This window comes from Haemaphysalis longicornis, unplaced genomic scaffold, assembly GCF_048455015.1.
Source record: "Haemaphysalis longicornis isolate Haplotype H1 unplaced genomic scaffold, Haemaphysalis longicornis Haplotype H1 scaffold_3, whole genome shotgun sequence".
NCBI lineage: Eukaryota > Metazoa > Arthropoda > Arachnida > Ixodida > Ixodidae > Haemaphysalis > Haemaphysalis longicornis.
In genome coordinates, this window is record NW_027526335.1 from 223686349 (window position 1) to 223699967 (window position 13619).

Below are 13619 nucleotides of genomic sequence, written 5' to 3' on the forward strand. Positions count from 1 at the left end.
CACAGAGCTGGCTCAAATGACACCATAGGTTCTGTTGCGGGAAATGAGCTAGTGGGTCGCATGACCATTCCCTTTTAGATGCGATGCTGAGAGCATCTCTTGTCGGCGGCCCTGTCCTTCCTGCGTTCGTCCGTCGTTGTCGTCGGCGTCCGCACTCTCCTCCGCTCACCGCCTCTCCTCTCCGATAGCGAACACTCTCTCGCGAGGGGCATTGGTTTGAATTCGATTGGATTGGCTTGGCTTGGATTGGATTTGGATTGGATTAAAGTGGATTGTGTTGCGTCATAGCCGCAGCAGACGCACTGGCGCCGGCGCGTGCCCAGGTGAGAGCGAACACTCTCTCTCAATATCTGTGGTGTGCGGCCCAGCGCGCTCTCACTTCGCCGGTGGGCGGCGCTGCGCGCGGTGCTGCGCATGTGCAGTACTCTCTCTCTCCGCGGTCTCCTCTCCTTCGGGCGCGCTGCACATATAGCCGGTGTGCCGCTTTCCGGCGGCCTTTCGGTCGACGGTTGCTCTCCGCTTGCGCTTGAACCCCCCTCAGCGAGGGGAGGTGGGCGTAATTTTTTTTCCTAATTCTAACGAGGCAATCTTTCGAATGAACCAAACTTGTGTTTTCTCTTCGTGGCTCTTTTAAAAAATGACTACCGTGAGGAGTGTGTATTCATCCATCAAAGTAAAGGCACCGCAGGGTTTGATCACTTGCGGCAGCCTGGTAGCTGGTGCCCTGAAATGAGCACAAGGGGACTTCTCTTCCCTCAACTGTGGAAGCTTAAGGAGCGCAGGATCTGCAAAACGACACTGTCAAAAGGCAGCCGCGACAGAATGTACCGGGTGCATTTTATGTAAATGCTTCTAGCACCCAACCTAAATGTCTGCTTCTCTCCACGTTCCCAAGACGAAATTGCATGCTACGTGTCCTCTCCGACTTCTACACTCGCTTTCCAATTTGCAGGGGACTAGGTTTGCAACAACGGCCACTCTATGGCTTTCTTTCAGCGGTAGGACTCTGTCTTCATGAAGTGCCCACCCAGCATGTGAAAGAGGGTCACCTATTATGATCATTGAGTAGGTGGACCAACAGGTAACTTATTTAAAACGAAGACAAAGAAATCAGTGAAAACGTCGACCACATTCTTCACAAAGAGTAGCTTTGCAAGCAAAGTTTTATCAGAAAATGCTTTCCTGAAGCACTCCTGCAGCATTCCCCCTGAACGACATGTTGAGTCAAACACGATCACTTTCTTCGAAGCTCAAAACTGTTCAATGAACCGGCTTACAGCCAGTCCCAAATTAATTAAGCCATCTTGAACTGTATTCCCTTTCCCCTTTCCCGCTAGCTACCCTTGCAATGCCCTCTCCATCTCGATCCGTCGGAGCTAGTCACGTGAATACCTGCCAAGCTTTAATGCAAAGCAGATAGTAAAGCGCGAACCGCATGGCGCGTTTTTACATGCAGTTCGTGCACGTCGGCGTTGTGTGCACGATATTTTCACGGCCGCATCGACGATATCGCGCCCGCGGCACCTTCTACCTCGGTCAGAAACTGACGCGCGACGCACGCGACAGTGGGAGGAGCTTGCCGACTTGCCCCAATAGGGAGGCACGCGCCTCATGGGGGAAGTTTCGAAGCGCTCGAGATAGACGCTCAGACAGAGATGCTTAGGCTTACTACTTTGGCAGATATTGCAGGGCGCTTTCACTGGCGGCGCGGATGACGTTTTATAGTACCGTTTTCGCCCACATTATCAGCTCCTTTACAAGCACAAGCAACTTCGTGTGTGCCTTGAGCAGCATTTTAGAGAGCGGTTAGAAGCAGTCACTCAAGATCCCCACACCACTTCGCGGCCCAAGCCGCCGCCGGCCACGCCGTGCACAGCTTGCAGGTGTTCCGTGGCAGCGGCAGCGCGCCTGTGGCGTTTGCACCACGTTTTCGCAAGCAGAAAACACTCCAAGATTCCATCCTCTTCAACGCTCGTGGCATAAAGAGCACGCCACATCGAGGCAGGCTGGCGAAACGAAGCTTCGGCGTAAGATTGACGCAGATTAGTTGAAATCAGAGTCCTTGTAGCAGGATGTAGCAGGATTTACCTCTCGGCGCAGTTAGGCGCAATTGGCACAGCTATCACATCACTGTCATCATGGGGTTTGACTGTATGACTGGAGCCAATATCTTTTCACTGGCCTGTACTCGTCGAATAATGTCCGCTTTTGTTGCTAAATCGCAATTCTTCCATTTTTTCACGATCATGGGTCAGGAATGTGTGTCGCAGACAAAACAAGCACGCACCCTGCCACATAGGCCCCCTGCGCGAGTCAAGCATGCGGCAAAAGATGCCACAAACCGAGTGCTTTCGGTCGGTTTCCCGTCTTTGCACTTCGCCTTTCCCATCTTTGCCTTCCGCACCCAATCACTTCCTGTGTTCTCGCTGCCATGCTAGCGTGTGAGCAGGTGTTGACGGCCATCGTGGCGACAAGATGATGTGTCTTTTTCACCGAACGCGGCAGCGCCCGTGAGGAGTCATAATCATCACAACAACCCCATCAGAAGTGCAGGGCACTTGCGGCGTAGCACTCAATATATCGAAGTTGCCACGATTGGGAGTTCGATACACACTATACAAACAGCGCTCTACTTTTGCACGGGATTTCCAAGGGGATGTTGAGACTGTTCGATGTAGACAATTGGATATGTCCGCGTTCAACTGTGCAAGGAACTGATGGGGAGCGTGCGATGCATGGTTGTTTGACTGCCAGCAGCCACGTGCCGAGCGGGACGCACTCACCCTTGGGCAGCAGGTGGTGCTGTGGGGTGCGTGCCAGCTGGCGCAGCCGCTGGGCCCGTTCGCGCAGGAACTGCTCGAAGGCCTGCGTCTCCACAAACCACTGCAGGAACAGCTGGGTGCCCCGGGACGCCGGCGCCCGCACGAACGCCTCCCTCTGCAATGGCACGTGGGCAGGAGGGGGCATTTGGACACCGGGCGAGCAGGGGAGAGCCTCCCTCCCGAGAGGGCCGGCCTGTTTGTCGGCGGAGGCAGGCACACTGCGCGCACGAGGGCCTGCTAGCCCGTTGGCACCACACAGCCCGACACACGAGGCCCCAGAAAGTGTAGTCACCCAACACACACAATACCCGAACCTACAGGGCGCTTTCTTTCGGGGAGCTGCTGGTTGACAGCGTAGTAGCTGGTGTACTGTTCCAAAATCTACCCTCAAACGAGGAAAAGTGGCGAGGAACTGGAAAGTTTAGAAGTATCCGTGTCCATTCAGAACTGTTAGAACAAACCACTGAGCACTTTCGATTTGCTTCATGAGCACAGGCCTGCTCCCTCCACGCCGGCCGTTGCTGCCGCACGATTCTTGCACTTGCACTTGCACAGGCACTGCTTATGAGGTTGGGAAAAGCCAGCGAAAAAAAAGATGCAAACAGAAAGGGCAGAGAAAGACGCAACACACACGCTGCACTAGCGACTGACAGTGACTTGAAAATCAAAACAACCGGCAAACAACTTATGCCAATGCGTGCGTAACAAGTTGAAATCTTTTGAAAAGATGCTATCCATCTACCTAAATTTTATTTTTCCTCCCTTAGCCTCGTAGGAAGGTGAAGCCTTCTCCCTTTGTGCTTGCATCCTTTCCCCACTCAAGGCCAACAAAGGCAAAGAGCGCCATGACAATGGTAAAAGAGATGAGAAGGGTTTGTAAAGGAGGCACTAGTTTAAAAAACTTTACTCAGCGGGTTGGTGTATAGAGCCATAATTAAAGCATAGTGAGTATACTAAGATAAATGGCGTATAGGGTCATTTTAAAACAGTGAGTGCAAGCACCTAAGGTGTAAAGACTCAGGTTCCACCACCGTTTTAAAACACATAATGAACACATAAGGTTATGGGCTATATGATATGTGTTTTAAAAAGTCTACATATGCTAGGTAACTTAAAACTTTTTTGTAAGAGAACATTGGATGGTCTGATAAAAATATTGCAGGGTGGAAGGGAATGGCATATGTGTAAGCTTCATTAAAATGACGTTTCCTTTCAATGTTGCACATGCCACGCTCAATAAGCATATGAAGGACAGAAATTTGACCCCCAAATCTATGGCACATTGGCTTGTTTGTGTCGGTTAACAAGTATGAATGCGTGATGTGCGTGTGGCCAATTCTAAGCCTGCATAAGGCCACCTCTATGGATCTGGTGTGTTTCTCGGCAGGAGGCTTTTTATTTTAGGTTTAATAACATGTAATTTATTATCAATTGCTTTACCCCACTGCTGTTGCCAGTGGTTTCGAAGCTTCCTCCTCACAAATGGTTTTAGGTCTTGCTATGGAACAACGTTTATGTCTATGGTGTCACGAACGGCAGATTCTGCAGCACTTTGATCGGCAGCTTCATTTCCCGCAATGCCACAGTGGCCCAGAACCCAGCACACTGTGACAACAAGCTTGAGACTATAAGCCGAGTACAGGGCTCTTAAAACATCATTAAAAGTTGGGTTTCTACTAGACTTCAGAGATGAAAGCTTTGAAACAACACTCAGAGAGTCTATGTACAGTGGAATCTCGGTCATACGAATCTCAAGGGGCGGCAAAAATATTCGTATCACCCGAAAATTCGTATCATCAGAAAACGAGAAAAAATGGAAATGTGCTGCGCATGCGAAAGGAAGCGGCAATATGGCGTCGGCTCTTGCCGCGAAGAGGTGCAGGTAGCTTCAGCAACACCTTCTAACCTTTTGTTAAAACGAAGCTCAAGGTGTAAAGTAAATTGCTCATGCGGGAAAGGAGCTGACATCTACGCCAAATATCCACCGCGGAGGTGGCCCAGCCAGCTGCTGCTAGCGCTCCGAAATTGCCGCAATCACAATGAGGCGCGCGTCTCCCCATTGGCGCAAATCGTGAGGCTCCTCCCAATGCCGTTAGCGGTAACCGAGGCAGAGGCTGGCGCCTGGGTGCCGGGCTGAATCGTCAGCGCGGGCGTCAAAAGAACGCGCGCTCATCGCCGACGCGACGCGCGCACACGAACTCAAGCGTGAACCGCATGCGATTCGGACGCGTCGGCGTTTGCGCGCGCGTTCTTTTGACGCCCGCTCGACGATTTCGCCCCCACGTCAGATTCTACCTCGCTCGTAAAATGACGCGCGACGCGCGCGGCAGTGGGAGGAGCCTGCCGACTTGCGCCAACGGGGAGGCACGCTCTTCATGGCGGCAGTTTGAAAGCGCTCCGGACAGCCCGCTGGCCGGAGATGTTTAGGCTTACCACGGTGGCGGATATTTGATAGGCGCTTTCCCTAGCCGCGCGGACGATGCTTTACAGTGTCGTTTTCGGACTCATTATCAGCTCCCTTACTTCATAAGCAACTTCTTTTGTTCTTTAAAGAGCGGTCAGAAGCGGTCGGTCGAGCTACCCGCCCTACTTCGCGGCCGTTGGCGCCGCCATGTTGCCGCGGCTTACCGCGCCGCGCGCCGCATGCGGGTGGTATTCGCGGTGGCGTCAGCGCGCATGTGGCGTGCGCGGCGCGTTTTCGTGAGCAGAAAACGCTCCATGCGGTTCACGCTTAATGATTTTGTGCCTGCTTGCGACCAAGGCCACACGGCCGCACAAACACTCCCGCCTCCCGTCCACGCCGCAGTCATCTGCTCGCGGCTCGCGTGTTCGTATCACCCGCACCGGGTGATAAATGCGAGCGGATCATCCGAATTTTTTTACATTGCGTACAATGCATTTTGGCCGGGGAATTTCGAAAATTCGTATCACAACGAAATTCGTATCAACCGAATTCGTATCACCGAGACTCCACTGTATATGACTGAGCTCTTAATATTGTGTTGGAGAATGTGGTTCAAAGCTAGCAGGATACCATATGCCTCTGCAGTAAATATACTAGTGTTCCTGTTCATTGTTTTGGATGAAGTGAATTCGCAGCACAAGACACAGCTGCAGAAGTATTCGAGGCATCCGTGTAGAATTCATCTGCCTTGTATTTGTCCCGTAGTGACAGAAAGAAGCTGAGCAATAACAAAGTTTGGTACATTTTTCTTTTGTATTTCTCATAAAGACACGTCAGATTCAATTGGGCGAGTGTCCCACGGAGCAACCAACTCATGAATAGAAGTGCAGTAAACATCAGTAAGAGGAACTTGGAAGTCCTATACGAGGCGTGACACTGCTAGAGGAAAGGGAGGTGCTATGGATGGTCGTTTTTCAAAAGTTGAATACTAGTGTTATTCTTCATGATGGTGTTCAAAGGGTGTTCCTTCAGAGAAGTGATCTTTGCAGCATACATCACAGCTGTGTTAGTGCGCTGGTACTTTAAGGACCACTGATTGGATTCAACATGAAGGGATGGAATGGGGCTCGTTCGATATGCACCTGTGGCCAAGCGAAGCCCCAAATTGTAAACTGGGTCCTTAGGGTCGAATACTTTCGAAGCGAATTCGAATAGCTGTCAAGTATCACTAAGCTTCCTGTCACTGAGACACTGAGCTTTCGGTCCAGGCGGGACCATCCTAAAAAAGTTCTACAGTAAAATCTCGATGATACGAATCTCGCGTGACCGTGAAAAATATTCGTATCATCCGAAATTCGTATGAACCAGCACAGACCAAAAACTGAGCACTAAAAAAAATTTTCGTTTATTTTTTTTCTTACTTTCGCGTGGAGAAATCCGTGACGTTTTTTGCTTCTTTTTAACCTCCACATCGCCGAGCGGTATTTCTGGACTTTCGTCTCCTCACTCGCGGTGCCCAAGCTCATTACAGGAGCGTTTTTGCACGCGATTCATGCGCGTCGGCGATTCCGCGCTCGCGATTGCCTGTGCCTCGGTCAGAAAATGACGTGCGAAGCGCATTGCAGTGGGGGTGGCCTGACGATTTGCACCAATGGGAAGGCGTGCACTTCAGGGCAGCAGTTTCGAAGTGCTTGAGACAGCTGGCTGGGTCCGCCGGAGATATTTAGGCTTAGCACCCCGGCAGATAATTCATGAGCGCTTTCCCTAGCGGCGTGGATGATGTTTTATAGCACCGTTTTCGCCCACATTATGAGCTCATTTACCGCACAAGAAACTTCGTGTGTGTTTAGTGCGGCATTTTAAATAGCGGTTAGGAGCGGTGGCTTGAGCGCCCCGCACCACTTCACGACCGAAGCTGCCGCCTGGTTGCCGCGGCCGGCTGTGCCCCGCGCAGCGTGTGGGTGGTTTCGCGGCGGCGTCATCGCGGCGGCGTCATCGCGCCTGTGGAGTGTACGGCGCGTTTTCGCGAGCAGAAAACAACAGCCCGGCCGTTCCTGGAGGAAGAGCGACAAAGATGGGAGAAAGAGCCCGTACTTCGTCGTCGCTTGCTCGTTTGGCAGTCGGGCACCTCGCCAGCTCATTCGTATCATCCGCCGGGCTGCGCAGGCCCGTTCATGAGAGCCAAAATTTTTCCCATTGCAAACAATGGGACTTATCAGCAATTCGTATCACCCAGAATCGTATCATCGAGATTCCACTATATGTATTGGGTTCGCACCCATGGACGCATTTGCCATGTCACTTAACTGATTGAAGCAACTGATGGCCACTGAAGTTCAAGAGCAGAGTGCAATCAGCACCTGCACGCGTGTCACACGGTAACCAAACACATTGTTTCGTTACTGTTTACAGCAGCCTCGACTACCCTGACGAACATTCGCGCGTAAGAAGGCTGCGACAACGCTCTGATTGAGGCTTAGCTTGTCTTGGCTCCACATGTAGTCAAGATGTAGGACTGATGTCAATGGCACTGCGGCTTGCCTAACGAAACCACAGCTGGAACGAAGTTTTGATATTCGTTCACCCCGAACACTTTGAAATATCGGAAATTTTTAATTCGAGTCAAAGCGAATTCGAATATTCGAAGCTCCCGAATATTCGCACAATCCTAGTTAGAATAGTCTCTGGAGCTACCCGCGCCACGCTGGGTGGTCTCCCCCGCTACGTCAGCGTGCCTGTGGCTTGCAAGGCAAGTTTTTGCACGCAGAAAACGCCCCATGCGGTTCACACTGATGCCCACATAGATGGTTAAGCTTTGACAGAAAGAAAAACGGTGTGCCAGCAGTGTATGTGTACCACGTCTTCATTTGCAGGAACCGGTTCACGCGGTTAAATTTTAACTGTGAATTTCTATGCAGCGAAATTACAATGCAGCAAAGTAAATTACGAATTTTACCGACTTCATTACATCAAGATCGTCTGACTGTATACAGCTGGGCTTCCAGGGCCCCACACTGGCTGCAGCAATCTACTCAGCGCCGTGTGTTCAGTGTATGAAAAAAATTCATAGAAATAAGCAATAGGCCTTAGGGCCTCCCTATTGTTACGGGACACAGAGCTAAACACTCGGCCATAGCTCCAGAGCACCCACACCCATGGCGATTGGGTGGCACAGGTTCAGCTCGAAATGTCATGGCTGCGTTGCAGATGGATTCCTTCTCTTTGCACACAGACTGCTTCCCCCCAAACCATTGCTTGTCCCATTAGCCCCGCCGCCACGCAACGCAACAACACTCGAGGCGACGAGCCAAGAGTGGCTCCCCAGGAATGCATTCGTGTCTGGGGCTGAAGCCAACTTCAAGGAGATGCGCATAAGCTGGCTTTTCCACATCATGCATGCGCCGTGAAGCATGGCCACGTACGTATGGTTACAGCCCCTCTTTGTACGCCTCTCCACCACCAAAAGCGTGCTGCCATGCGTGGCGTCTCTCTCATCCCTGACATTGCGCAACGCCACGTGGTCTTCGACTGGCGTAGCCACGCTGTAAGGAAACGTCACAGCCGCCTCCACCCACCCATCGCGGGTGTCAGTGTGGGACACAGAGACCGGGCCACTGTCCTCGTAATTACATACAGCACACAGCCAATCCCAGCAGCTTCCCAGGGTGGAAGGGCTCTCATATCCTGCCAGTTTGGGGCTGCCGCAGGTCGTGCCTTCTTTGATGCTTTGCTCGGGCAAACATGCGATCGTGGTTTCCCTGTTGCATCACTATAATGTGCGGGGATCCGCTCGATCCCCTTTCCTCTGCTCCCGCGAGCTTCAAACGAGCACGCTTTCCTGTGCCACACGTGACGTCAGCTCACGGGACGACGCGCCGGCAGGCACCATAGAGTTTCTTAGTAAGTATACTAGAGAGGAAACTGCGCCTTGTAAGCCATGTCGTCATGGGGGTTCATGGGCTCAGCATGACAATTGGATTCTTAAGCGGTTTTTGGGATTTGCTTTCTTCACTATGCATTAACACGTTTACGAGCTAGAAGCTGAAATCCTTTCTGTTCTGTGGTAGCCGTGTTCGGTGAAACAGCAGGCAGCGCGTGATCGCACCTGATGTTGCTCATGCCGCAGTCGAAAGATGCATGACTGAGCGGGTAATATGCCGCCGCGAAATTTGTAGCCGACAAAAAGAAGAAACAAAACGTACTCCGACGAAGACAAGACACGACCACAGGGATACGACTGATACGGGTGCTTGTATGCGTCCTATCTTGTCATCGTGCATGACTCTTTAACGCCACGTTTTCTTTTTTCTTGTTAAACTAGTTGGCGGTCGGTGCACCGGTTCACCACGAAGGCAGTGTTTTAATACACACGCTCAAAAAACTTTCCAAACTCTTCAAGCAACTTATTATTTGCAATAATGGTAAAATTAATAAAATCAGAATGTCTACTGAGTTCCCCCCCCCCCAAATATTAACCTTGTTCGAAACTAAAACCTTGGCCTGCGGAATAGCAGGCACAACTGCTCTGGCAAAAATACGCTTTACTTTGGTTTTCCTCAGTTTTAAAACAGCCTGTTTTTATTTTCCACTTACATAATTGCACACTATTCTCCGCGTTTTTGTGGCACTTTGTTTAAATTTGCGGTCACTAAAACGTTTCAATCCAAGCCAATGATGAAACTAAGGGGAGCGCGATGTATAATGGCGGACCATGACGACACAGACGGCCTTGATGTGAGCTGCATAGACGCTAGCGCCAGATTCCTCTCTAGTGTATATTGTAAGAAACTCTATGGTGGGCACCAACTGTCCCGCCGCGGCTGTCGCTCCTTCTCACCTGGGAACCTGCCTCCTCTCCCCCGCGCCTTATAAGCGTGGCACGCGCGTTCCGCGGGTCTCTCTCTTGCTCTTGGTTCGAGCGCTCGGAAAGAAGATGGAGGATAGAGTGTAGGGAACGCGCGGGATCGCGGCTCGCATGCACCCTCGCTGCCACCCGTCCGGACCGGGGCCCCAGACCCCAATCGGACGCGCGAGGTAGGCTAGTCCAACCTCGGCGGCAGCCCCCGTGTTGCCTCAGTCGTCGCGGCCCGCTTGAGGCCCGGCCTTGAGGCGCACGTTGATACAGTGTAGTTCTTAGCCCTGTCAAGGCGATCAGTATGCGCTGTACCACTCGGCCAATAAAACCCCTGGTTCGTCCTGGCCCTTTGGAGCATGTCGTCGTCTCCCTCGTGGACGCCGCGAACCTCTCTGGGGAATTTTTGATGGGTCATTTCCGGGCGTGGGGAAACACCCTGAACCCCACTTAGGCCTGCTGGGGCCCATTGTGCCCACAAATGATAAGCAAGTGCTCTTTCAGCTTCAGCTGGCACTCGGCTGCAAGCGTGCATGCGACTTCGGGGTGCAGTGTCCCACAAAATAAAGGCAGTGCATTGGAACTGAGTGAATACGTGCATGCTGGGCAGAATGCGTGGCACACACATAATTTGTCACTCGCTGGAATGTTCCCCACTCTTCCAGGATATCTGCGCATTGCCAACTATTAGGAAGCTTTTGAATATGCGCGTTTTTAATTGCACACACTTGGAATGAGGAGAATGCCCAATTTTTACTCGAAGTATTCGCATATTTGCACAGCCCTCCTCTCTCTCCCTCGGGCGCACAAGGGACAACTGCCGTTTCGTGCCCAGGCCTCTGCCCTCACAGCATGCGAACTAGAACACAGAGTGGTTCAAACGAGCTGCCAAAACGAAGCAAAAACAGGGTAACCACGGGGAATGTCCTGAAGTCTTGCGATCGTCTCGTCTCGCCGCCACACAGTGGTCAGTGGCAACTTCACCTTCTGGGTGAATAATTCAAAAAAAAAATAATAATAAATAAAAAAAAAATAAATAATCATAAAATTATTTAAAGATATAAGCAGGCAAACAATTATTTAGATAAATAATTGCCATTTTTTTATTCTACTGCGAAAGTGTAGAGGAATTCCCAGTATTCTTGCGATGGCGGCGCCGCCATGCGGTGGCCACCAACAACTCTCGTGTCGTCTGCTACGTGAACTTCTGCGATGCGCAGCCGTTGCATGGAAGATAATGCACCCTGTGGCTTGAAGACAGCGCAGGGCTTACATGTCAAAAACCAGGTGTGAAGCGAGTAGTCCTCTCGGCTAAAATATGCACCAGTAGTGCATCAGTTTGTCAAATATATGTTTCATCGCCTAATCGGCCCTCGGTTTCTAACATTTGAGGAAAAGCGCCGCTGGGCTCTCACTAGAACCTCAGTGCATGAACAAACACTTATGAGGTGAAGATTCAGCAAATGTGACATTGCATAGAGCAAAAGCATGTATAGGCATAGAGTTTCATGCAATAATGATTGTATTAAACTCTATGTGTATAGGCAGGCGTTACCCCGTTTACCCCGTGTATTACAAATTCGGTGCTAAGAAAATTGCGGTGCTGTTTTTTTCTTCTAATCGCAAACCACAAAATTGCTCGTGATTGTCTGTTCCAAGGAAGCACAAATATTTATTTAACTGTCAGATTATGACCATTGCATGACGTGCCGAACAGAAAATAAGTACTAAAGGTCTATACAGTAACCCCCGAGTGTACTTACCCAAGGTTTCGCGGACATTAAAAGAACACAATGGCACTGGTGGGAATCGAACCCCAGGCTTAGGCGTGTGATATTCTACCAGTGTGCCACACTTTGAAGTCTTGCGATCACAGCGCACGAATTTTACCCGTTTTGTCCTTCACTTTCGATGTACTGAAAGTATAGACATTTGAACCACTCTGTGTTCCAAGTCCACTCTACCGGTGGGAAGAAAAAGGCTGGAGCCGTCGTCAGAGGGGGCTCACACAGACTGCGCGCATTCAGGGTTGGACACAGCGTCCGTGCGAAGGAACTGAGCGGCCAGCCGAGTTGCCGGGAGGGCCCCCACCTGGAAAGAGGAGTCCTCGGGGGACAGGTGCTGGTCGCAGTGGCCCACCAGCTCCACGAAGAGACGCACACAGGCCTCCCGGATCATCACGTCCCGCACGCGCCCCGTCGGGTCTGCAACGCACACCACAGGGGCTGCATGCACTCGCACTGGAACAGGCTTCTCGACGCCCCACAACCCCCACATTGCCAGAGGAAGCCAAAAGGGTCACCTTCAAAAGGACTGCACGGCCAAAGAGAATGACACACCAAAGACAGAGAACAAAGATTCATTTCCAAAACTCTGCTAGGTTACTCCGCCGAGCCTAAACATGCATCAAATGCACAGCGCAGCTCCTACAGTGCCAAGCGTGGCCCACTGCTCGCCCCCCTCTCTACAAGTGCTGCTCCTGGGGTCCTTGGGACTGAGCATGCCCAACCGTCTTCTGTTGGAGTAAACTGCCACACTTTGTTTGCCTGCTGTTTGCGAAACCAAGCGAGCACCGCTTTGTCCATGTCCAACACTGTTTTGTTCTGCCCACGTGCGCCATTTCCAAGTGAACCCGGAGAGGTGGCTTCGCTTTTCGAAATGGTCCAAGCGATTCCTAACTCTTCGGTGCCTCTCCCAACTTGGGCCACAAACCTTGTCGCGTGGTGATAACACCTGTCCCCTTGATGCCGGAGGAGGCATCTTGCCGACAGCAAGCGTGCCCATGGCCACACACCGTGTGCACACACCACCAGGCACAGCAACAACTGCACGTGTGCGGCCAGTGCTCACTGCAGCGGTTCAGGGGCAAGGAGGAGAACAGCAGGCCCCGGTGGTGTCGCCCCTGCCTGCGGAACCTGGCTGCTAGGTGCAAATGCCTCCGCCAATTCTCATAAACAGGAACGCCAGCAGCCACCGAGGACGTGCTGTGGCAGGAGCTTACACAATCTGAGTCTGCACAAAATGAACCTGAGCCCTTTTCGCGTGATGGCGGGTGAATTACACGTGAACCGGAGTTGCAGCAAATATTGCAGCAAATTTCAGGCAGCGGCACCGCCGTCCAAGAAATTTCATTGCAGAGAGATATGGAAGGCACAGGCCTCTATGGGCATTAGCAACAAAAGTACTTCTCCGCTGCAACACCTTCGTAGTCTCGGGATCTTGAGTGCGACTGAACTACATCAGGCCCCATGGGAGGCATACTGGAGGCCACAAAAACGTGCATTACATCTGGTTGTGCACTGCAAGCGGCCAGGCACCAAGTCCCGCACATACACCCACGTAGCCCGAGGTTTCTTGCCAGGTTTTTATGATATGGAATTTCTGCCCCATACTACTATATGCAGACCTGAAAAGTTTTCAGCCTGGACTCCCATTTGCGGATTCCGTGTTCACCAACATGAGGCTTTTGCACACTCCGCAATAGCTTCACCTGCGCTTTGCGCCACGCATTTATCCGTTGCCATTGCGACTGCACCCGCTT

The 13619-nt window shown here is 51.6% G+C and overlaps 1 protein-coding gene across 3 annotated transcripts in view; it reads right to left on the minus strand.

The window, feature by feature from the left end:
- LOC144176010 (DENN domain-containing protein 2A-like) overlaps positions 1-13619 on the minus strand; it is a 94867-nt gene that overhangs the window by 15360 nt on the left and 65888 nt on the right. For all 3 annotated transcript variants that reach the window (XM_077705106.1, XM_077705107.1, XM_077705105.1), the window contains 2 exons: positions 12170-12282; positions 2784-2937 (listed from right to left, as the gene is read on the minus strand). In XM_077705106.1, coding sequence (XP_077561232.1) covers positions 2784-2937; positions 12170-12282 — 267 coding nt within the window. The remainder of the gene's footprint in view (positions 1-2783; positions 2938-12169; positions 12283-13619) is intronic.